The sequence below is a fragment of the Boleophthalmus pectinirostris genome, unplaced genomic scaffold (genome assembly GCF_026225935.1).
Source record: "Boleophthalmus pectinirostris isolate CB_2022bp ecotype Guang Dong unplaced genomic scaffold, ASM2622593v1 HiC_scaffold_21, whole genome shotgun sequence".
NCBI lineage: Eukaryota > Metazoa > Chordata > Actinopteri > Gobiiformes > Gobiidae > Boleophthalmus > Boleophthalmus pectinirostris.
In genome coordinates this window covers 19036045-19062585 of record NW_026571175.1, presented here as the reverse complement: position 1 = coordinate 19062585, position 26541 = coordinate 19036045, and the positions used below count along the sequence as shown (strand labels likewise).

The 26541-nt window shown below is 38.5% G+C and overlaps 3 protein-coding genes across 3 annotated transcripts; 2 read left to right on the top strand and 1 right to left on the bottom strand.

Annotated features, from left to right (window-relative positions):
* Positions 1 to 1783: 1783 nt before the first annotated feature.
* Positions 1784 to 9716, top strand: susd5 (sushi domain containing 5). Its single transcript, XM_055156969.1, has 5 exons — positions 1784 to 1894; positions 2636 to 2813; positions 5547 to 5656; positions 6426 to 6614; positions 7205 to 9716. The coding sequence occupies exons 1-5, from the start codon at positions 1813 to 1815 to the stop codon at positions 8860 to 8862; spliced, it is 2217 nt and encodes a 738-aa protein (XP_055012944.1). The 5' UTR covers positions 1784 to 1812; the 3' UTR covers positions 8863 to 9716.
* Positions 9717 to 10568: 852 nt separating this feature from the next.
* Positions 10569 to 15979, bottom strand: crtap (cartilage associated protein). The gene is made up of 7 exons (XM_020932784.2): positions 15307 to 15979; positions 14674 to 14823; positions 12358 to 12529; positions 12152 to 12280; positions 11931 to 12076; positions 11189 to 11272; positions 10569 to 10813 (listed from the first exon to the last, which is right to left on the bottom strand). Exons 1-7 carry the CDS (start codon positions 15766 to 15768, stop codon positions 10766 to 10768), a joined length of 1191 nt encoding a protein of 396 aa, XP_020788443.1. The 5' UTR covers positions 15769 to 15979; the 3' UTR covers positions 10569 to 10765.
* Positions 15980 to 16826: 847 nt separating this feature from the next.
* fkbp9 (FKBP prolyl isomerase 9) lies at positions 16827 to 26376 on the top strand. Its single transcript, XM_020932724.2, is given in 12 exon segments — positions 16827 to 17220; positions 17779 to 17802; positions 17804 to 17922; positions 19184 to 19373; positions 19455 to 19600; positions 19769 to 19958; positions 20704 to 20808; positions 20810 to 20847; positions 22602 to 22791; positions 23087 to 23232; positions 24041 to 24204; positions 24772 to 26376. Coding segments are annotated over 12 exon segments (1692 nt in total). The 5' UTR covers positions 16827 to 17017; the 3' UTR covers positions 24949 to 26376.
* The last annotated feature ends 165 nt before the right edge of the window (positions 26377 to 26541 follow it).

The following is a 26541-nucleotide window of genomic DNA, read 5'->3' as shown; positions in this document are numbered from 1 at the left end:
ATTGCCAGATACGAGTTTGCTTTAAGCTTACCAAATGGTATAGGTGTGAAAACCTTAATTCACTTTTCAAAAAATATATTCTCCAAGAAAATCCATATATGTTGTTAGATTGTGTCCATAAATTTGCTATATTAATCTTATGTCTCAAAGTCCTTAAAATTTTAAATGATGAACTCTTTATGTTGTGATGTTGCAGAAACACACCCACTGATGCGGTAAATGATGATGACAGCAGGGTTTATTTGAGGGTTATTTTAACTGTGATAGAAGCGGCTCCACTCTCTCATTGGTGATCACTAAGACAAATCTTTGCTCTGACTCAGTTTTACACTCATGGCTTGAGGTGTCACTGGCCTCTCACGCACCTGCGGTCAGTGTACGTGTGTTTACCTTTGCGGCCTGATTGTCTGTCGTACAGGAAGTTGTGTAAGATTGCATGTCTGTGTGATGTCTCGTTGAGTCCATCCACAAACACCAGACACCTGCAAGAAACATAATTCTCACCCTGATTTCGGAGAAGCACCAGGTGTGAATCAGCGTTTGTCTTTTGCTGTTACGACCACTTTTCTCCAGAAATAGCGTCTCCATGAGTCAGTCCACCTTATCTCGACTCTCAGCCCTCTGAACATCTGTGGGGTGTAAAAATGAAAAACAATGTTGTCAATAAAGCTTGATAAATACAGAAATAAGTAGCAAAATGCATACGGGAAACTCTAAGTATAAGTGTAGTTCAGTTAAAATCTAAACAATTATAAAATCTTTTGACACTGTGCAAGCAAAAGGGAGAAAAGTGAAACCCTAGAGTATCTGTTACTGCCTGTTCAGCAAACAAAAGGCACAAAACTTGAATACAAAGGAAACAAATAATGCAAATGTTGGAATATGTTGTACCAAAATTCAGGATTTTTCTTTTACAGCATTAGTAAGTAAGGTTTAGCAGCAAAGGGGAGAGTGTATATTATGGATGTCTGAGGCATGAGAAGTTAAATTAGCCTACCATTAGTAGCTGCAATAACCATACAATCTTAGGTCTTTCCACAAAAATCTTAAAAATGATCTCATTCGCACATTAATATTGGTGTTCTTCTGTAGGCCCGTGAACATGGTCTTACATAAACAGAAGTAAATGCAGTCACTGACATGATGCCACATGTGCACACCGTGATAATCATTGAGAGCATTGTATAGTTCTTCGTAGTGTTTAAGTGTTTCCGGTTTGTGAGCATCCTGGTTATCTTCACCTGCAGATTCAATGACACAAAGACACTTCCTTCTCCATTGTCCTTCATCTATCTTCTCTCAACAAATGGGCATGGCTCTTTGGAAACCCCAGTCTTAATAAAACCTCAATGAAACATGTTCACCTCAAATCAAGTGAGACCGACGGTGACTTGCTCAAGAGCACCTCTGCAGCAGTAGGCCTATTTGGGAATCTTCTATCTCCTCTGCATCGCCATGTGTGTAATAATAAAGTGCAGTACAGGTTTATCAGACTGGCCACCCTCGAGATTTTGAACAGTGACGTATTTACTAACGGGGACATGACAGTTTTCACACGGGTGCTCTATCTGCTGGAGAGGGCGAGTATTTGGGAAGATAAACTGCGCCCAGCGCTCAAGCTGTACTAGCTTCAGGATTTTTGTGTTATTCTCGCACTTATTAACTTCAGCCACACCTGGAATAGGCTAAAAGAGTTGCTCTTCTCACTCCAAACTTTGCACTTTAAGAAAAAGCCGTAAAGGATATAATTTATAATCTCCAGAGAGCGAGGATTTTTCCTATTGTACATTTTGTTAACTACTGAGAGCAAAGATGCTTTGTAGCCAAAACGTGTTTTTATGGCTCTTTGGATTCATCACTTGCCTTCAGTTGGCTCCACTTGTAATTGCAGACGGTGAGTACTTTTCTTTTACTTTAAAATAAACAAACAAACTGTAAATCATGTAAATCAGTTTGTTTCAAACACATTTAACTAAATGATGTCCTTTGATGTCTCTGCTAACTACTTGTAGCGCTTTGACAAATGTCTCGCGGGAATTACAATTAACCTTAGAGGTGACCAGCAAAATTGTTCATTTTACACATTATACCCTCCACTTGTTTTATTAAGGTCTAATCCCTATGTGTTTTATTACAAAAACACTAGGGGCGATGTGTCTTAACACAATGGTATGAATTAGCTGCTTAGAAATGTGTGTAAACCTGATCCCAACTATTGACAGTAATTAGAACGACTTAACAGCAGTAACCAATTAGGCTGCAAAATGAAGTAATACAAATATTAAATGTTTACATAGTTTGCCTACATACATTGATTGAATCAAATGTATTTTTAAAGTTGAATGTCTGGCACTGACAAATGACATTTTAAATATTGCTATGGGCACATATAATCTAATTCATTTGTTGTTACAGCCATAAACATCCTGCACTACTGCTCCTATAGGCCTATATGTTTTTGTTTTTTTGTCCTTGTCTGAGATGTCAATTCAGTGAAATATTTACTTTAGTAATTCCCATCCTGTGGGCCCGCACAAAAAAATCTCACAAATATCTCTAGAGTTAGTTGAAGTTGTCATCGTCATGACTGCTCTGGTGCTTCTGTCACAGTAAAACAGCCTCTATTCTTCTACAGGTCGTGTGTTTGTTCTGGAGCTGAGGAACTCCTCTGGCCTGCTGGGACACAGAGACGCTGAGCGAGCCTGTGCCTCACAACGTGCTCGTCTCGCCTCAGCAGCAGAGCTCCACCAGGCTGTGGCTGACTGCTTTTTCTCAACATGCACCCGTGGGTGGCTGTATGGGGGCACAGTGGGGTAAGAATAACAATACATCAGATTCAACAGAAAAGTTCTATTTATTTATCCATTATTTAAGCTCCTATGAAAATATTAAATAATGTTAAACATGGACTGAGGGTAGCCTGGACTCCTTTTATAATGAGAGCACAGAAGAGAACAAATAAGGATCCCGTCTTCAACATGGTGCTACTAACATTGTACAAGCAGTCTATAGTGGCTATTAAGGAGACAGGAGGATGTTAGGAGAGAAGACAGAGAAAGGAGGAGAATGGCCCCTCTGTTCAGTGATGGAGCAGGAGGGAATTCAGAGCCAGAGTGTCATGTCGACAACTGCCTCCATTTACACTTCTTATCTCCACGGCAACATGGTGCACGTCTCAGACTGTGATGAGACACTGAGGCCAGGTATACAGCGAAAAAGTGATTGGCAGTTTGATAGGTCTGCTTTAGCAATAACAATAGAGGAAAGTATGGTGCTTAGTACTTCTGTTACTGGTTACTTTCTGGTTCAAAGCCCACTCGAAGAAATCTGTAATATCCCATTTGGCTGAGTACAAAGTTAGGCAGTTTTTTGTACCTCTTTTGCAAAGGTAAAATGTTGAATTAGTCACAGGTATTTATCATGACCATGCACTTACAGTTTAGTCTCAGTGGATGTTGGGCTGAAACAGTTACTGTCACAAAAGTGATCTCAGTGCTGGACATGAGCTTTCACACCATCTTATCATCTTTCACAGAGATTTACCGTCCTCTCTGGCGCTGTCCGTCCAAAACTATGTTCAGGAAGAAAGGTCAGATAGAAATGACCTCACTTGTCAATATTTGATTAAAGTACAATATGTTGTCACCGTATTTTGGAATTTAACAATTTGAAGCATTGCTGATCCTACATTTAGATTTTTTGCTGTTAGCTGTCAGTAATGCCTGTCTGTTTATGCTATTTAAAATTATTTCCATTTCAGTATAAATGGTTGTATTTGCTTGTCTGAGGGAATTCTTTGTTTTGGAGGTGCTGTGTGTATAGTCAGTGACATCATTCTTAACTTCACTTCATAATAACAGGTGTCACTCAGATTGACTCTTGCATCTTCACATTTTCCTCTTACCTGTCATTCACACACGCTACCCAGGCAACCAAACACAATGATGTCGTCAGATCATCTCAGGTTGAAGGACTTTATTTGTGCAAACTGCCTTGGTTACGTCAGGCTTCTGTTAAATGTGAAACAGTGATTGTCTGTAGTTGAATGTTTTCTTTATATTTTTCCTAATTGTTCCATTTCCTTCTTTTCTGCTTAGATGGTTTTCCTTATAAGTTCACGTCAAATAAACATGGCACATACACGCTCCATGACTCATAAGCTTCCCATAGTCACACTGCAGACAAATTCTATCAAATTACTGATGCTTTGATTAACTGTGGTCTGTAATTATTTAGATAGTAGAATGTCCACTGGGGAAACAATAAAATATCCTCTTTTATTACTAACCCTTTCCTTTTTAGACCTCCACAGACATGTCTGAAATGAAACTGAGCTAGTTTCACATTTAAGTCTTCTCTCAAAGGTTAAAGGCGCACTATGTAACATTTCTAGTGGAGAGTCTGCCACCTGCTTATCTCCATGGAAATGTTATTGTTTTTTCTATTCTTTTCTTTTTAAACCTATCTACCACAAGGGAGACAAGCAGGTTACAGCACTACGCACTATACGCTACATTACAGTTCAGATCTGTGGAGAGGCGCCCCTATTCAGAGAAGGAATTATGGTATTTTTGAGCAATAGAAACACCCATAATGAGCAAATGCTAGATGGATATGTTTAATCTCATACAATGGACTATTCCAAGGCAAAATGATAACTTTAATGCTCCTAGAATTGTTCACAATGTGCACTCTGAATAAAATGAACACTTTTTGGAATGTAACTGCAAATCTAATCACAATGTCAATAGATTTATATATTTATTATGATTATGATTATTTATATTATTTAATTTTTTCAAAATTTGCTGCCCCAATACACACACATCTTTGCAACTTGCCTTTCCCATTAAATGATGCATGGCTGAGACTATTACTGGTACTATTATAATACATCTGATTTTTAATGGCTTCTTTATTAAAGCTTTTAACTTCCTAATGAATTTGATTGGAGTCGGACCACATGGGAACTCACTGTGCTTAAACTACAAGGGAGGTAGACTAATTATGATGAAACCCTTAAACGTGAACAGACTCTATAATAGTAGCTATTTAAAACATTGTCCTTGTGTACTTTCACATGGGAACATTTATTTTGTTGTGTTATGGTGCGATAATCAGGGTCAAGTTGATACGGCAGCTGGTGTGGACCATGTTTGGGGTTCCTGTGTGTGATGTCATGTTGTAATAATATTTGTAATCTCCTGATGGGAGGCAGAACAGGAAGTATATATTTAGACGTATATTTACACTGACTTGCTACATTGTCCAAAAACAGCATGGCACAGCATTTCATGTGTGTGTGTTAAGACATTTGCTTAACTTCCTGTGAATTTTTATTTTTTTTCTCGACATAACACATATAACAGAAATGATATTATAAGAACAGCAGATATTTGATATATATATCAAATATCCTACATAAACAATTTTCCTAAAAAAAAAAAAATATATATATATATATATATATATATATATATATATATATATATATATATATATATATATTTTTTTTTTTTTTTAATGCAAACCTTGTGTGTCCCCAGGACTACAGTGTGTAGTGTTGAGGGCAGTGCACTGAAAGCTGTGGATGTTAAAACAGAAAACGTCACAGAAGACATCACTAACATAGATGCCTTTTGTATCAAAGACAAAGGTGAGTATACACAAAAACTATTCAATAATTCACCCATTTGACATAATCCATAATCAAATATATGTTTAGTTAGTATATTGTTGTATGTTTTTACTGTTTTACAGTTTCACTATTTATTCTCAAAATACTATTTATTTTGAGAATATATATTCCACATATTTTTCTTAGACTTCTGATATTGTTGTGACAAACATTACAATTAAATGTTTATGTACAAGGCTAGTGGTACTGGTAGTGTAGTGAAGTGTATCAGGAATAGATAGGGATGGGACAAGATCCTGTGCTACAAAATCTCGTGTGATAAAATTGCCAGAAGATTGTGCACATGTGAGGAAAATGATCTGGTGAGAATTTTTTCCCTCTGTTTTTACATTTGCTTTGGACAAAGAAGGGTAACCTTTACTGAGTTACACCTCTTAAGAAGCTATAGTTCCAAAAGGCATGACCATTATAACAGCAAAACGAAGCTGTTGGGACACAGTTGTGCACTGAATCAATTTATTTATTGTAAAATAAGTCAAAATCTCATCTTGTTTAAAGATCATGGACCCAATCACTTTTCTCATCTTGTTTTATGAAAATTGATACTCGTTCCAACCCTAGGAACAGGAATATGATTGAGGTTAGGAACAGGCTTATGTTAGATTTAGGAAAATAGTTTATGAACAGGGTCAGATGGTCAGCTCTGTCTCTCTGGAGCTGACAATTTGGACCAATACATACAGAAAAATAGTAAACACTGATTTTTTTGCACATCATTTTTTCTCAGGTAAACCATGTGGTGATCCACCCTCCTTTCCTCATGCCCACCTCCAGGGCCACACAGGATTTGAGCTGGGAGATGAGCTGCTGTACTCCTGCATGCCTGGTTACGTGATGACCAGTGGAAATAGTGCCTTCAGTCTACTTTGTGACAGCTGTGGGGAGTGGTATGGTCTTGTTCAGCTTTGTGTAAAAGGTAAATCAAATGTTTATAGTCTATTTACAATGTGAAGGCAAGATGACAATGTCTCCTTGTCCTCCTTGACTTCAAAGCTATGAACTTTGACCTAGACTAGACAGGAACATGCTGAGGTCAAAATAGTCACCACCGTGTCTGTTAGCAGCTTGTGTTGTTAAGTGCATGAGGCTTGAGTCGATCATTTAGAGGAACACTGTCTCAGTTGTGATCTGGGTTCAAAATGGCTGCCATGGCACTTCAGTGTGACATGCCACTGTGTGTCCCAGTTCACAGAGAGGAATTAAGAATCCAAGTGTTCTGTAAAGGCCAAAAAGCACGTTCATTTTGATTTTCTTCTGTTCCTAATCAAGTTTTAACTCTGGAGTCAACTAATCATTTGCTTTGGAACATTAGTGGTCTACATTATACTGAAAATAAGTTTTACTCCCAAGGGCAGACTTTCCATTTTCCTGGTTTTGGCCAGCCACAAAGAGTACACATAAAAAAGTGTATCAGTCACATATGTGTTTGCCATCAATATGCACCTGTAATTATTTGAGTTGTTGCAGCCCTACTAGTCCAATTAAACATATGTCTTATTTTGACAGATGACACCGAGAGCCACGTTGACTATGAAGACCAGTTTACAGATTCCTACAAACAGCCCAAGAGTCCAGAGGAGGCTCAAGGCCAGATGTATCAAGAGTTGCAGGATGCAATATTTCATAATGACAAGGGTTTTGAGGAGCACACAGAGATTGCCTTTAATGTTGATGAAGCTGAACACCAACATGAACAAGCAGCACTAGATGAACCTGGGGTGTCCATTGATCTGAGTAAGAAACTGCATGATGCTCCTTTAGGGGAGGAACAGGCTGAAGAAGGCGGTGTTGGAGATTTTATTGTGAATCAAAGCTGGGGCCAGGAGAAGACAGAAGTGGTCCGGACTGAGGATAGACCAGCTACACACTCCCCTGTGTCACTGCTCTCCCAAAAACACATGTTCTGGTTTCCGTCTGAAGCCTTTCACGATGGACATCCAATCTCCACAAACTCTGCCACTCAGAGCTCAACAGCCGTCCAATCAAATGAGAGCAAAGAGCAGGAAAGCAAAGAACTGGGCCAGCAGCAAACTGTGAACTTTGAAGGTCAGGTAGAGACATTAGAAAATCATAATGACAGCCGAAGTCATGAGCAGGATACCTTAGACAGCCACCAGGAGAAAGACGATCATGTGACTATCTACATTCCCACTCAACACAATGTGGACATTTCCAGACATGATCGCTATGATGACCCTGACCACCACGATGATCACTATGACATGGGAGAGCATGAAGACGACCATATTCGCGTCCGCTTTGACAGCCGGGAATATGATGGACCAGAGCAGACATATGATGAACATGAAAGTTATGAGGACCACAAAGAGGAACAAACAGATGTCTCCCAGGAGCAAGTGGACCATGACAAGCATGATGATACAGAGGAGCCATATGACCCAGAGGATAATGACAGCTACGAGGACAATAGTCGGCAACATGTGGTTCTTACGGTAGATGGTGGAAAACAGAATGTATCTCAGAAGGCAACAGGAGCTAAAGCAACCACAGATGACACATGGTTAGATGGGTATCCAATTGTGCAAAAAGAGGTGGGGCAAGACATCTCCACAACAGGAAAAGAGCAGGAAGTTAAGGTGACAGAGAACCCAAATGAAATTGATGCTTTTCTCAATACAAGTTTTCCAAATATAGAGATAGGGTTAAATGAGCTGGGAAAAGAGGATACGACTCCTCCTGCCCACCCAGATCCATCAGACGATCATTCACTTTCGGACACTGTTGACTACGACACGCAACAGGCAGCACCCACAAACTTCTGGCATGGTGACCTCACAGAGCACCCTTACCTAGATCAGGGCCCTGTGCCACCTTTGAACGACTTGGGTGGGCATGAAGGTGTAGAGGAGCACACCATCGATAACCTCCCGGGGCAAACTGGCGAGAGGGATGAGGTGGAGGGGGAGAAAGGGGAAGCAGTTTGTGCGGACGAGAACTGTCCGCCCAGACCGCCGAGTTCATCGCGCAGAGGTCCGACAGTGGCAGCCATTATTATAGCAGTGTGTGTTGTAGCTGCAGCGGTGATCATGGGAGTGTGGTGTTACCGACGGCAACTGCAGAAAAGCTCTGTGTATGAAATGAACGGTAAAGGCCAAAGTCAGAAGAGACAAGGGCAACAGATAGAGATGCAGCAGAAAGTCTAAGCACACGGAGGAGACATGGACTCATTTTAAATGGTTAGGAATATTCAAAGACACTACTGACACTAGTCCTTATTTAAATATTGTGGGTCCAAATAAATTAACAAAAAAACAGACTGATATTGTATGAAAAATATACAGTCACATTAAAAGAATCCTTCTTTCTCACTGAAGTTAAAGATCACACCATTACAGCAGCGCTCTTCTGAATGATCAAGAAAATGAATGTCTTCAAATCCAAGGTTAACAGTTAGAATACTGTACATGTATACATTTGTGCTTTTTGTGTTCTTACTGCTTTTTAATTTGTTGTTTTGCTGTCTAATTCTTCAGTTCAGATGAAAAAAAAAACAGTATGGGATCATTTTTTATAGATGTTAAAGGGCAATGTATTTGTATAGTCCCTGTGGGGAATTCTGACCCATCTTTAAATGCCACAGGGGCACTTTGTCAGGCGCACTGGGTGACCGCTGTGCAGTGCCCAAAGACACATCTCTAGTCTAAGGTTAGTCAGGACTACTTAGCTGGAGGTCTAACCTGTCGAATGTTTGGGTGCATTAACCTCTAGGGAAGTCTCAAGGAAGTGTCTTGAAAAGAGACGAAGAGGGCCTCTACTGCCCAGGCTTTTGTTTTTTGGCCTGGTGCATCTATTTATAAGAGAGTGTTTGCATGTTTCAGGTCAACGCAGTGAGAGTCCAATGTCAGTTCTGAGATAATTGGTACGGCAATTAGCCCCAAAACTGCAGATTCACCACAGGGAAGGCAGTAACAAATGTCAAATATGTTTATATAAAAAGAACAGATGAAATGACAAAGATGAACCCCATACAAGTTTGAAATGCCAAGACAGATATGAAAGTGAGATTAATTTTTATTAAGAATGGTAGTATAATTAAAAATGTCAGTTTGAATAATGTAATGCATTTATTAATAATGAACAAAGTGCAATGTAAATAATAGTTATGGTGATGCTTATGTATTTTCCTGTATAGGGATAAATTGTTTGTTTTGAATAGAGCATGCAGATTCACGCAGTTACAGCGTTTTTCCTTTCAAATTACATAGGTCTCACAGACTGAATGGTACTGTTTTATTATCTGGTGCTTTGAAAAGGTGTACAGTACATTTTTACCATCCTCTGCTTGTTTTATTTTTCCTTACCGACACAAAACTGTACAAGCATGTGTAACTTTAGTCTTGAATATCTGATTTGTGTGAAAAATTTGTGTGGAAGTAAACCAATTCAAGTTTTCATATGCTTTCAGTGTATTCAGAAGGTATCTGGACAATCTTAACAACTCAGTATACAAAAAGAAATGTCTAAAATACACATGATTTTTAAACAATATTATTTTATATTTGAAAGCTTATAGCAATGAATCATATCTTCTGCAATATAATTTTCAGATGTTGTTTAGAAAAAAGATCAACAACATTTAAACTACTGGTGGAAGCTGACAACAAGTAATAATGGAGTAAATGGAGTAGTGAGGATGCCTGAGAGACTGATAGAATGAAAATGATCCCCTTTGCAGTATTTCAGCATCAATGTGTGACAAACTGCACAGACTCTCAATGTTCAAACATTAAACAACTGAGTGTTTCCCCAAGTGTCCCTCTTAGATCAGGTAAAAGACTCCTCCTGTGATAAAATTTTTATCTTTGTATTGATTTATAAAGACAACATATACAATAAAAATGACACGAGACATTTTACATACTTTTACTGTAAAAACGTACATACATACACATACAATGTCAGCTTGAATTCTTTGTATGAAGTAAGGCCCAGGAGATGATTTATAACTTGTTTCTGTAGTGGCCAATCAGTGCTTCTAACAAAAATAAATACATGCTGTGGAGTGACTGCTTTGGTATTTGGGTTTTTTGGTTTTTAGCCGTTCGGCTATTCATCCTCATCCAGAAATTCGTCAATAAATTCCACAATCTCCCCCTGTGAATGCACACGTAGAAACAAACATTTACAAACAGTCTTAAGGCAGGAGGCACCATCTTTCTTATAGTCATATTCCTCAGACTGAAAGGGTAACGGTTAAACAGCATGTGCAGTTTTTCTATTTTATATTGCCCTGGAGCTCTGTAGTTTTGCTGCAGTGCTATAGTGCCACCAACTGCAGGTGTCATGCTGCCCCCTCCTGGATGTCTGAAATTAATGTTCAGATTATAAGGACAGGGCCTTAATTGTTTAAGGCACATGTGTCCCAGGGAAACAATGGAGGTGTATTACAGGCTTAGAGCCTATTGCTAATTTACAGACTTATTTAAAAACATTATACCAATCCACACGAGTATAAAAGCACAAACCCACCTCGTCATCACTCATCAGGTGCAGCCTGGCAAAGTCCAGCATCTGAAACTGCAGAGTTGTCTGATTGTGGTACCGCACTGCCTCCTAAACGACAGAAATTTTCCAGTGTTTAAAGGTGTGATGTAACTTTTCTGGTAGGCTGGCTTTGTCTGCAAGGAATTGCGGTGACTGGGCTTGCCTCTCCACAAATTTGACCTGTAATTTGGCAGGGTGCCAGGTGGCATTACTTGCTTGTCTTCATAGTGGTAGCTGCATAATGCCATATTATGAATGATTTCAGGCAAAGCCATGACACCATTATGGGGCAAAGCAGGTGCTGTACCTGCCACCAGAAGAGGTACTTAGTGAATATTTTTTTAAGTCAATAATATTTGCAGTAGCAATAAAATCACAAGTTGTATATTACCATCAGTAGCATGAGCAGGTTTAGGAAGGAGCAGGGCAGTATACATATAAGCAAACCTCTACACTTTATCTACACTTAACTAAAGTAAGTATTTGAAGTAGGCCATCTATTATTTTATTATCATTAAAATATAGGCTGAAACCCTACTGTAACGCTTAAATCACTTCCACTCAGTGTATTCCCATTAATTAAAGAACTTTGGTTACACCATGGGAACTATATTAACTCCCATTTGGAGTTTAACATTTTATGAGGAGATCGATACTACTTCCCATTAACTTGAGTGGACAAGCAGTTACTTCAGTAGCTGGTGTAAAAGTCATCAATATTTCTTACTGATCTGGGAAGGAAATCCTCTTCTGTCAGGTCCCATTGCTTTTTGTGATACTGGTAATAAGCTACATTATTCTTCATAACCTCATCATTGGGATCAAATAGTAAGTAGCTGGCTGCACATGGCACTGCATTCTTCAAGTCCTTCACTATGAGAGAGAAAAAATAAAGGGTTTATTTTCTACTGAAGACAACATTTTTATCCAGATGAATGTGACACTTACATTTGTAATAGGCAAACTGCAAGTAGTGATACATTGTGGCTACAAACTTTTCTACAACAAATCCTCCCACAACAGGTGTAAGATCATTTTCACATTTAACTTTTCGTTCCAGGACCTCGATATAGTGATCTGTCAGGAAAATAAAGAAAGAAAATATTTACCATACAATAGAAGGCACATTTAAAAGAGTAATGATGGATACCGACCAGCTATAGAGGGATAGAAGTCTTTAAAGTCTTTGACATCTCTTGGTCCCTCAGAAGCAGCCAGGCACTCGTCATAGACTTTAAAATAATCCCTAAGTGCTAATTCCATGTCTGACACTGAAGTACGGAAATTATCTCCATTATAAGCTCTCACTGCCCGTACAAATAGTGTCTAAAAAAAACAACACACAACATTTCAGTGTTGCTGTGATATACACTTAGGCATGTCACGTTTATTACTATATTGACTTATGGTTCAATATAAAGAAAGAGAAAGAATATAAAGAATATAAAGAAAGCTGAAACTATATTTTTCTGGGTCAGTATTTATTGTGTGCACATTTTATTTGCAGTACTGGGATTATTTTGGTTCTTTTTTGGCTATATGATAAGATTTGAGCTGTAAAAGGTTGAATATGTTACTTCTATGACTCATTACAAATGCAGAGTAAGTACTAAAGTGTTTCTTTCTACCATTTATTGATTGCAACTCATGGTTAGTTTTTTGGGGAGTAATCCTGCTTTAAGGTTATTGTGTCAGTGGCATAAGATAGTTTCAATATTGTTGTTTATAGTCTATATTTTCTTTAGCAATACTTTGCATATCAAATTTGTTATCATGACAGGTACAGTCCCTGACAAAGGTCTTGTCGCTTATCCATTTTGTAGAAACAAAATCTTATAATCTGACTTTAAATTAATCGATTGGTTTTAGAAATGTCTCATATGAAAGCTAAAACCCTCCCAAATTATGCTCAATATACTAAAATAAATTTGCTTCACTGAAGAAAGATTGATCATTTAATGAACACAGAAAGGTCAGATTTTGGCAAGACAAAAGTCTTGTCGCCTTGTCATATGATGCACCCAATCCTAGATTACAGCCTCACCCATGATCAGTTACTGATCAATCAATTAGTGGGTGTGTATAAAAAGAACCCCAGCACACTAGACCTTCACATCAACTGCAACTTGACCTCTGACAACATGCCTAAGATCCACCCCGAGACCAAAGCATTAATTATCAAGAGGCTGAAGGTGTCTCAGCATCAAGTACAAAGAATAAGGTAAAGATCTGAAATGACTGGAGATGTTTTTGACAAGCCCAGGTCCAGCAGACCCCGCAAGACAACTGCTCAGGAGGACTGTTTGTTGATTCGAAAATCCAAGGCCAGCCCCTTTTCCAATGCAGCAGAGCTCCACCAGGCCTGGTCACCTCAAGTCCCTGTGTCAACCACAACAGTTTGTAGAATTCTGTCTCGAAATGGCCTCCATGGTCGAATCAGTGCACAGAAACCAGCACTAAACAAAAGGCAATTAAAAAAACGTGTGGCATTTGCCAAGGCCCACAGCCTGCTAAAATGATGGACACTGGAAAAGTGGCAGAAGGTGGATTTCTCAGATGAATCCTCGGTTGAATTACATCACAGCCACCACAAATATTGCAGGAGACCTACTGGAGCCCAGATGGATCCGAGATTCACCCAGAAAACAGTTAAGTTTGGTGGCGGAAAAATCATGGTCTGGGGTTACATCCAGTATGGGGGTGTGCGAGACATTTGCAGGGTGGAAGGCAATATCAATAGCCTAAAATATCAAGAAGTATTAGCTACCTCTTACATTCCCAACCATAAAAGGGGTCAAATTTTGCAGCAGGATGGTGCTCCATCACATACTTCTATCTCTACGTCAAAGTTTCTCAAGGCGAAGAAGATCAAGGTGCTCCAGGACTGGCCAGCCCAGTCACCAGACATGAACATCACTGAGCATGTCTGGGGTAGAATGAAAAAGGAAGCATGGAAGGCAAAACCAAAGAATCTTGATGAACTCTGGGAGGCATGTAAGATGCTTTCTTTGCTATTCCTGATGACTTCATCAACAAATTGTATGAATCATTGTCGAACCACATGGATGCAGTCCTTCAAGCTCATGGAAGTCATACAAGATATTAAATATGGATCTCACAGCACCACTACTTAATTCACTATACATATTTTTGTATTTGAAGTAAATTATTTGTTCAATTTTCTGTAGGCGACAAAACTTTTGTCTTGCCAAAATCTGACCTTTCTGTGTTCATTAAAAGATCAATCTTTCTTCAGTGAAGCAAATTTATTTTAGTATATTGAGCATAATTTGGGAGGGTTTTAGCTTTCATATGAGACATTTCTAAAACCAATCGATTAATTTAAAGTCAGGTTATAAGCTTTTGTTTCTACAAAATGGATAAGCGACAAGACTTTTGTCAGGAACTGTATATATACACTATGGCGGTATGCATTAAAGAATATATTAAATCAGCCTATGTCCCTTCACCTCATAGGATTTGCTTTCAAGATCTTTTAGATGCTCCTCGGCTCCAGGCAGGCTCTTGTAGTAGGCCATGTTTCTTTGCATCATCTCATCATCTGGATGTTTTAGGAGGAATGTGTGGGCTGCAGACACTGCCTTGGCCAGGTTGTCAGACTGTAATATAAGAACGCAAATTGTGCATTAAGTAAATTACCCTGTATGTAGCCTACATCCACCATGTTTGAAGGGTAACACCAATATTAATTTATTAGTGAAATACTTAATCTAAAAAACAATACAGTTTATGTTGGTATTTATTAATTACACTACAATACAGTCTGTTATAATTATTTAGTCTATTTAGTTGACATCCACTTAGATTTTATGGACAATTGACTTATAGGCCTATGAGACAACAGCTGCCCCTGTGCACCGTGGCACGTACATTGCGTCATTGCGCACAGTAGTTCACGCTGATTGACATTAAATAGTTGAGTTCTGGTATCCAGGCAAGTGTGGGATTCATCTAGAAGTTAAAGTAGACTATTTCCTGAATTCATCCTTAAACCTGTATAATTAGCCTATCATAAGCGACAACTGAAATCCTTTCATTTGTGGTCAACTCCAATATGGGCCCTATTAAATAAATCTACTTACTTTAAAGTACGCATACTGCAGATATCTATACGGCTCCCTTCTTTCAAATTCCTCTATGGTTTCTCGACTGGGCATAGTTTGTCTGAAGGCAGGTAGCCCTTGCTTGCACCTCTTCAAGCACTGCGCCCTTTTCATGACGTTCCCAAAAGAGCGCAGTTCTGGGAATTCCGCAAACTTTTCTTCGTCGTCCAGTCTAACGGAGCTGCAGTTGAGGTTACAGAAGGCCTCGCTGTCCCTCAGAAGTCGGTAAAGCCTCAGAGAGACCTCGATATACTCCACGGTCTCCTTCCACTTCTCCCCCGTGTACTGGTCCAGTGCGTACTTGTATGCGGACTCCAATGGCATCAGCTCCTGCCTGGGGAAACTCCTAAAGCTGTACTTTTCGTATTGAGAATGAACTCCCGCAAGTAAAAACGCCAATAGAAGTGTGGTTAAAAGCTGTGAAGAACTAGTGGATGCCATGTTTAGAGTTGGAAGTTACGAGGGACTTCAGTGAAGCTTGGGGAGAAGCTAGGCGTGAGGTTGTAGGAAGGCCTTAAGTTCCATCACGTATCCGGACAAAGGCTCCCCTCCCCCGGCAGCAACAGGCAGAAGTAGCGGCTTTAACAGCCCCTCCCATAAAAAAAAAATTACAAAAGCAGTCTAAATCAGTTCGGCTTTTTACATTCAAGTCTGAAAAAAGTAACTTAAAATCTAAGTTTCTTTTCGCAAATAAAAGGAAAAATAAAAAGCTTACAAATCACTTATTACATTGTCATAAATGTAGTTTAGGTTGACACTTTTCGTTCAAATCACCAATTAGACCCCTGGTGAGAATTGTGCCCCGCCCCCTTAACGCTGTCTGCCACGTAGAAACATTTGGGAGCCTGAGGCAATTACAGGCCGGTAAACAAATCTTATCTAAAATCCCACACTTATCTTATAATCTTATACAGGCCAGTGCGCCTTTATTTCGCCTCTGCTTAAACCTAATGTTTGTGATGTTTAGCAAGTAAAACGACGAAGGGGGCGTGAGCCTATTACAGTGAGTGTAGCGTTTTAGGGACCCCACACTACCACGTTGACACATCACAGACGCCGCACTGCGCAGGAGCAATACGTGGTGCCCCCAACTATCCCATTGAACACCAAAGAATGTCAAGTTAACTGTTAGTGCAAACGCTGTAACAGGACAAAGAAAACTAAACTTCAGAATAAGTAGTCTAACTTTCCTGTAGCCCATTCTTAATAATAGCTACAGACTCCAACTTGCATGGATCTAAATAGTTAGTCGTTTTTGTTTTGTTTTGTTTGTTTTTTACCAGGTAGACGTGCCCATAATAGACTACACTAACCTCCATTGCAACATTTTAATAGAGCAAATTTGAATTGAATAAACTAATAGATTAAGCCATAGATTAAAGCAAAACCTACAACTGGCAAATCCATTTTACTCTTACTGGGGAAAATATATGAGACCAAATTAAAACAAAACAACCAACTAAAATTTCGATAGGAAAATAAATTATATTTGTTACAAGTCAAACTTTAAAGTCTTAACAGGAAGTTGATTTTATTTGCGTAACTTGACACGTGTTCATCCCTGCCCCGGGACTTTGGGCAGGACTTCACTGGTGAAGTAGAGGAAGGCAGGATACCGGGAGACGAAGAGGACGCGACACACATCTTGAAGACTAACATTTGAGATCCGAGTTTAATAATCTTTAAGAACATGATTTACTGCGTGCAATGGGCGCTCTGCCTTGCATTTCTGGTTGCATTTGCCGCCTGCGATGCTCCCCACATCCCGTTAGACGATATCTTCATTGAAAGAACCTTCGTGCCGGAGCAGTGCGTGCGCGCAGTCAAAGTGGGTGATTATGTCAGATATCACTACATCGGCATGTTTCCTGATGGCACGAAATTTGACTCCAGGTTTGTACACGTCTTTATACCTTTTTATAACATTAAGTCCATTTCACTTCCGAGGAGCTGAACTTAAGTAAGGGCAGTTAAGTTAACTAAGTTAACTAACTCTGTGCGTAATGCGTAAAAGTGCCCATGAAGAGGATGGTCCCTGCAAGCCACGCAGGCAAGAAGAAGCTATGGGATGTATAGGCTGTAGCTACCTACCACTTTAAATGAGCCACCCAAACCCATGATTCACCTTAAAACCTTGATAATATTTTTAACTTTATTTGGTGAATACATTTTAGTTTGATTTTATTTACCATTTCTCATCAATTATTATTTAACAGACAGTATACCATGATCTTTGTATGTGTACTTTTTCAGCAGTAAATTACATTTTAGGTTAATATTATAATACATATGTAGATTTATACTGAATATATCTTATATGATTTTCTAATAGTGGACAGGTGAGCATAGTCGTGACAAATATGCTTAAAGCATGTGCAGAATCAACAAATCATTTAAATATTTTGTGTGAGGATTTTTAAAATTCACCCTGATGTTGTTTATTTCATGTAGCTATGATCGAGGCAGCACTTACAATGTATGTCGGTAAAAAGCAGCTGATTGAGGGGATGGACAAAGCTCTGGTGGGGATGTGTGTCAACGAGCGAAGACTGGTCAAGATTCCCCCTCACCTGGCCTATGGCAAACAGGGATATGGTAAAACGAGCTTTATGACATTACACTACACTCTATATACATGTAGTCTACAAAACTAGTAAGAAAAAAAATAATGCCCCCCTTCCATTCCAAGCCAGGTAAAACAGTTATTATAATCTGATGGCAGTGTAGTTAGGAACATTGGTCACACCATTGAAATTTTAGATTTTCAGCCATATGTCTAGGAGGCTGAACACAGTTACAGGGTGGTGAACATGCAGATTCTAAAAATGTCTTGATTGATACAGGATTGATAACAACCATTTAAACATAATTACTAAATCAGTTATTAAACTACATACTTGTAGGGTAAAGACAAATTAAGATTTGCTTTAAGAAATATAATGTATAATATCAAGTCATGTACCAATAGGGTACTGAAAGTATTGAAAGTATTGATTCTTATTCTTCTTACTTCTTCTTCTTACTTCTTACTTGTAAAGTAATGCAAACATGTTGGTGTGACCACCAATAAATACAATCTCCAAATCATCGTGCCTCTACCATGCTTCTTTATCTCTACTCAAACCCCCTGGTCTAATAAGCACCTGCATTTATAAGTTTTGATCCAGTGCAGCACTCTAATACAGCTATTTTTTAGTACTGATTCTTGTTCAAAAATGGCAGATATCTAAAAATTCTTAATTTTTTGTTCTGTTTTTGTGAATTTGTAAATCATATTTAAAAGGATTTCTGAAATATCTGGTTTATGTTTTACTTTATTTGCACATATATTTAATTTGTAAACCAGTTCAAGCAGCAGTGGAGCAAAAATAGTGATAGCCTCTATAAAATTTGGTGAAATTCTTTATAGCAGAGAGGAGATTCAATTGTATTTTATTACAAAACTCATTGGTATAGGAATCAGATCAGTAAACAAAAACACTGGTATTGCTCACTAGCTTTATTTTCTTCTTCTTTTTTTTTTTTAAATGATTACTTTCTTAGTCATCTTGAATACTTTTGAATATTTTCTAAATAAAAAAATGTAAAATATTTGATAAATTCTAAATAAATAAATTGCAACAATAGCAAGAGGCTGGTGTCAAATAAGGCATAATTTTATAAATGTATATGTACAAATAAAAATAAAATAAAATAAAAATAAGTAATAAAAATATCTCAGCAATAGACAAGAGGTCATAAAAAAACTGTGCAAAGATGATATGATGATTGACAGGACATAGGGTTTTCTGTTACATTTCACCCTACTCAAGTTCTTTAAAAGTGGTTAATGGTAAAATGTTTTATTTCTCTACAGGCGACATTATCCCTCCGGACTCTATTCTTCATTTTGATGTCCTGCTGTTGGATGTGTGGAACCCTGAAGATGGAGTTCAAATCAACACCTACTACACCCCACCCACCTGCTCCAGAAAAGTAGAAGTGTCTGACTTTGTGCGCTACCACTACAATGGAACTCTTTTGGATGGAACTCTCTTTGACTCCAGGTTTTTATTGCCACAAATTTTCAATCTAATAAATTCATCCTGATTTACATTGATCTTTCTTTGCTTTGCTTTTTCTTGTAGCCATACTCGGATGCGTACTTACGACACCTATGTGGGAATTGGCTGGCTGATTGCAGGCATGGACCAGGGGCTGCTGGGAATGTGTGTTGGGGAAAAACGAATCATTACTATGCCCCCCTCCCTTGGATATGGAGAGAATGGAGATGGTAAACACTGATTTGCATTTTCTCATGTTACCAAATCAGTTTCTTATCATTGTGGTGCAATTCTGTACATCATTCTAAAGAGGGCAGTATAGGACTAAGTTTGCGCAATGAAAACAAATTTGTCTGAAATCAACATACACATTTTAAAAATTTATATTTATTTCTCAGGCAGTGACATCCCAGGACAGGCCTCTCTTGTATTTGATGTGGTTTTGCTGGACCTTCACAACCCTAGAGATGGGATCACAGTGACCAATCAGCAGGTTCCTGAACCTTGCACCAGACAGACAGTTGCTGGTGACTTTGTGCGTTACCATTACAATGGCAGCCTCCTTGACGGGACATTCTTTGACTCAAGGTACATTCAATTTTTTTGTATCATTTTATTACTTTCTTTCTTAATACTAACTGTAGGTTTGTTCAATGTTATACCTTATGTTACCATAATATGGCAGTATTGCACTAACCATCAACTGTTCTTTTTTGGAGAAAAAGTTTATTTATATAGTACATTTAAAACAACTTCAGCTGACCAAAGTGCTTCACATAAAAATCAACAAAACATAAGAAACAGCTATATAGATAACACAATACATGTAAAAATTATAGTAAATTACTGAGATATCCTGTCTAGCTAGTATTATATGCCAGGGAGAAGAGGTGAGTTTTCAGTCTAGTAAAAAAACTTTATGTTTAGAATGGCTATTGGTCAGGGGACTGTACTCTAGGCAAGCTCGGTGCACTGTATTTAGCATTTTGTAGTAGGTGGATTCTGAACAAACAATGAAAACACAGCCTTAATGTGATGATGTATGATTTTTTTATGCTTTATTGAGAAGAAAACAATAACAACTCAAAATGAGTGGTGTATCGAGAGGAAAATCCATCTAATTATAAATTTGCCATGATCAGGAAAGACATGTTGATAATTTTCCTCCATAAAAGAATGTGGGCATTTCTACAAAGTATGTATTATGTCAAAGCGCCAAGGACAAGATAAGGAAGACCTTAGTCTGCTTGCACAGAACAAAAACTTACAATAACTTTTATTTCTTGCATGATTTTAACTGTGACATCTTATAATTTAAATGATTTTTCAACAGCTACTCACGCAATCGCACCTATGATACATATGTGGGTCGCGGCTATGTGATTGCTGGCATGGATGAAGGCCTTATTGGTGTCTGTGTCGGAGAAAAGCGCACCATCACTCCCACCACATCTGGCCTATGGAGAGGAAGGCACAGGTATGCATATGCACAAGCTTAAATCTATTGAGACACAAGTACACTTTCTTGTTTATGATTCACATTTATGCTTGTGCAGTCTCCACTGTATAATGTATTTCCATTTTCTCATTGGGGCCGCTATTATTTTTACCATGACCGTATTCACCTTATTCCAGAAGTTGACAGGTGGATCGCTCTTTGGGTGGTACTTGGAGCTGCCATTAAAGCCGTTTTAAAGCCCCCTCAGAGAATTGGATCAGTGTTGACTTGTTGGTGCCACTTGCAAATTGATATGATTTTATATATATTATATATCGTGGACCCCGTACAGTTGGCATACAGAGCCAAACGTTCCACAGAGGATGCAATCTGCCCTGCCCTCCATCCAGCCCTCACCCTTCTGGACAATAAAGGCTTATATGTGAGAATGCTGTTCATAGACTTCAGTTCAGCATTCAACACCATAATACCACAACAACTCATTGGCAAACTTGACAAACTGGGTTTGGGCTGCTAGACTTCCTCAGCCAGAGACCACAGTCGTCTGCTCTTCACAGCACCAACCACGTTGTGAAGTTCGCGGACAACACAATTCTGGTGCATCTCATCACCAAGGGAGCAAGACTCACTACAGGAAAGAGGTAGACCTTCTGACCGCATGGTGCAGAGACAACAACCTCCAGCTGAGATTGTTGTCAACTTCCAGGGAGGCCAACCCACACAGCCTGGAAGATCATTGGTGCACCACTCCCCTCACTGCAAGTCATATACTCCACCCGCATCACCCACAAAGCCATCCCAATTGTGAGTGATGCAAGCCACCCCGCACTCCTGCCCTCCAGGATGAGGTACAGGAGGCTCCATTTCCGCACCACCAGACTCACTAACAGCTTCATTCACCAGACTGTTAGGATGCTGAAGTCTCTCCCCTCTCTAACCACTAGGATGCCAAGAAGCTAGGAATCTGTGTCTTGAGAGTTCTGCACAGTATCTTTGCTGTTCCTAGTACTGCACTTTTGTGGACTGAGATGGCTGATGTTTTTACCGGTATCTGCTGTAGCCTCTCCTCCAGTTTGGGGGTTACAGCCCTGAGTGCTCCGATCACCACAAGCACCACTGATGCCTTCACCTTCCAGGCCTTCTTCAGTTCTTTCTTAAGCCCCTGGTATTTCTCTAGTTTCTCGTGTTCCTTTTTTCTGATATTGCCATCGCTTGGTATTTGTCAGGGTCAGACATTTGTTAAAACAAATAAACTAAGTGAAGAAGCCACAGAATATGCAGTTGCACTGCAAGGAGAGATAGGACCCATGTCTTCCACTCTCTGCCTTCTCAGTCTCTCTTGAAAACACATATAAATAAATGTATACAGAACATGCAGTCTTGCTCAAAATAATACTTTAGAGAGGTGAAACAATAAGCTTAAAGTTACAGTATTCTAAAGAGCAGATGATTGAAACATTTAGCAATGATAAAATAATCACAATCATTCCAACAGTATTGCAACATCCACCACCATAGCTTTGTTGCTTAACCAGCACTTATATATATCTATATATCTATATCTATCTATCTATCTATCTATCTATATATATATCTATATATATATATATATATTATATATATATATATATATATATATATATATATATATATATATATATATATATATATATATTCGTCCTTATTGTGACCTTTCTAAAGAAATATCCCAATACTTGTGTTGTGGCTTAGGGTGCATGTCATTTATTTGTATTATTTGCACTTTTGCACAGGCTCTAAGATTCCTGGCTCTGCGGTACTGGTCTTTGATGTTCTTATCATTGACTTCCACAACCCCTCTGACAACACTGATGTCACGGTCACATACAAACCAGAAGAGTGCGACAGGGAAACCAAGAAAGGAGATTTTGTTAAATATCACTACAATGCCAGTTTAATGGATGGTTCATCAATTGACTCTACGTAAGTTCTGCAGCTGCTGTGAAGTGATGCATATGCACTTCCTTTTCCTATATCAGTGGTTAGCTTGTTTGCTTTTTATGCATGATGTACACATTGATAGAATGCCAAAAATACAAGGCCTTTTTAACAATAGCAACTGGGATTGTCTTGTGAAGTCACAGAGACTTTACAGTTACTTTTAAACAAATGGAGATTTTAAGATGCTAAATGTCAAACGTAATGTTCATTCAAAAGAATTCTGACACTATAGTGTGATAATATATAACAAAATAACATTCTCCAATGTGTCCTGTAGGTATAACTATGGCAAGACATACAACATTGTCCTTGGAGCTAACCAGGTTGTACCAGGCATGGAGGACGGACTGATCGGAATGTGTGTGGGGGAGAGGAGACATCTTGTTATTCCTCCTCATCTTGGCTATGGAGAGAGGGGTGTCAGTAAGTCTTGAAGGCTTAGCTAATGCAACATACACATTTAGTTATCAATTACAACTCATGAAATGAAATGAAGGGAGATTTACACAAATGCACACCTGGTGAATTAATGGTGGTCACAGACTTATATACTGGTTGGCCACTATATATACTGGGCAAGATATTCACACTTTCCAATTTGTTGCCTATCAGATGCCTGAAGAATACCTAATGCTTAATTTAAACACTTTAGTGTGAAGAGGACACTGCACAAAATATGACTACACTGCTCTCATATCCACTTTGTAGGTTGAGGGTTGTGGGTGAATCATTTCAAATCATATAATTTGGGGAAAATAATCCAAATCGGCCCAAAGGTTTCAGCAGAGTTTATTGGCCAGTGGTTTCTCTGGATTCTAAACAATGCCATGTTAAACAAGGACATGAAAAACAGTCGATCTCTACTCATCAGTTCACAGAATAACTAATGCAATTGTGTATTAAAACGGTGGTCAAATTGTTCAGGCAAGCCTGTAGTAGTATAGAATGCAGCTGGACCCAATAACATTAGTGATTCTGTTCTTCTCTAGCAATATCTACAAGAAAAATCTAAATGTAAAAAGCAGCATGCTAGATTTTGAAAAAATCTTTGTCTGGCTTAATTGTAGCTTTTATAAAATGCAAAATGCAGCAGTCCATTGTTTATGTAATGGTGAAAAACAGGTGTGCATGCACACATGCATTGACCAAAATTATTTAGCATTTCTTACTGCTCTACCAAAGCATCACAATTGGTAATAATATAGTGCTATCTATGTTGTACCATTCCCAGCAAACGAAGTGCCTGGCAGTGCAGTGCTGGTATTTGACATTGAACTGGTGGAATATGAAGAGGGACTGCCTGAGGGTTACATGTTTATCTGGAATGAGGAGGTGTCTCCGGATCTATTCTCCGAGATGGATAAGGATGAAAACGGACAAGTGGAATCTTCTGAGGTGCATAACTAAATCAATTTATATATTACATATTTCATATTTTAACTGGTGTTTAGGAGCACGACCATACCTCACACCACTAACTCCTAGAAGTCCCTCTTATACCAAACCCCGTTCTAACAATTCTCTATAACCTTACTTTGATTTTCATATATTTTTAAACATGTTTTAACAGTGTTCCCTCATCATTAGTTCCATGCATGTTAGAGTACTCCTGCATTGTCCTGCATTTAAGGCTTGAGTGCTTCCCATATTCAGCTACCCACCATCCTGGCCCACAGCTCTGTAGATGTGATTATTCAAAAAACTTGGAGTCCGGCACATAAATGTGGGGTTAGAAAATATCTTGTTATAGTGAAATGCCACTATGAAGAGGCAGGACCTATCAGCTTCACAGAAAAGCATGTTTACAATGGACAAAATGTAAAATAATGATTAATGTATGTCATAGTTTCATCCTAAATACCTCTCCAAAAAACATAATATATGCTCTTTATTATACCTTTTCTGAAAGAGGTGAGAATCTGAAGTTCTAAACACGTGTTGTTTGTTTGTGTATTTATCCAGTTTACGGATTATATCATGCGTCAGGTGACAGAGGGCAAAGGACGTTTGGCCCCTGGTTTTGACCCTTACCGGATCATTGACAACATGTTCTCCAACCAGGATCGCAACGGAGATGGGAAGATTACGGAAAACGAGTTCAAACTAAAAGCAGATGAGGCTGCACATGACGAGTTATGAGGATTTTTAGACTTTTTTATTTTGTGTTATGGGGTCAAGGTTGGAACACTGATGAAAATCAAATGAACAAACAAAAGGATTAAAAAGAGTTTAGGAAGACTGTTTAAAGGTGCATTATGTAACTTTTCTGGTGGAGGGTCTGTTAAATACTTTTATTCAAGGAAATATCATTGATTTGTCTGGAATGTTTTCATTAAACCTTTCTATCTTCATTGAGACCAATCTAGACCAAGACAAATGTCAGATCTGTGGAGAGGCAAACCCTGCTCACAATGATAATGTCTGTTTTTCTAGGTATTTTTAAGCTGTAAAACCACCTGTTATCAGGGACCGACAAACGGCCTTGGACTTTTCCCCACAAATTGGCCCACGGTGGAAACTGAGGAAGGGAGGGTTATTATTATCATATTAGTGCCTTCTGCTGTTAGTACGGCCGGCAGCTGTTCTGCACTTTTCCATAACCCACACATTGCCAATCCACCCGTGCCAATTATTGAATAAATGTAAGGTGGAGCTGTTTAATGTTATACAGTCGAACATTCCAGACAGACCAATGACATTTTCATAGAAACAAGCAGGTAATGGACTGCCAACCAAAAAGTTACATAGTGCACCTTTAAGGATGGAATTATTGATGTCACCTTAAATGTTGTGAATGGTTTTGAATTACCTCTTTTTGCATGTTGTGTTTTAAAATAGCACAAATATATGTTAAATAAATCAAAACAGGGCATCTATGTCATGATCTTGCACTCAGACAGTTTTCTGTAGATGTCTCTGGGGAGATCTTTTTATGTTACCACTCTTGTTGACACAAACAAATGGACTGTTACTTAGATTATTTTTTATTTTATTTTATTGTCAGATTGTTTGTTTAAAGATGCACTGAGTAACATTTCTAGAAGAGCATCCACTTGTCTCCATGGAAGTGTTATTGTTTTGTCTAGAATGTTCCACAGTAGATTAGATCTATCATGAGACAAACAGATTACAGCGCTGCTACTTTACAGTTCAGACCTGTGGAGAGTCGTCTCTATTTACAGAAGGAATGAATATATTTTTGAGTAATAGAAACACTGTTAATGAATAAATGATTGATGGATATGTTCAATGTCATACCATGGAACATTCCAGGAAAAGCAATAACATCTCCGTGGAGACAAGTAGTGAACCCTCCACCAGAAAAGTTGTACAATGCACCTTTAAACTTTTAGATAAAAACAGTCTCTGTACCATATTTTGTTTTTATTTCCTTATGTCTATGTCATCAACGTATTCAGGACATTGTGAATTTTAATGTGTGTTTGAGTGACAGGGAGAGAAAGAAGTGTGAGCATGTGTGACAATTTATGTGTGATTTTGTATTCAGGAATAACTTGAAAGTGTTACAACAGTGCCACAACAATTTGATTAAAACATAAAATTTGACTCATGCCGTCTGTCATTTAAACATGTTTTAGGCCCGAGTTCCAGAAGCTTGCTAAGGGCATATTTGTATCGCAAAGTGATACTAATTTTTTAAATGTTGTTTAAGTTATTTTAATAGTTATTAATTAAAAGAGTTATTTTAGTAGATCTATGGCTGCTATAGTG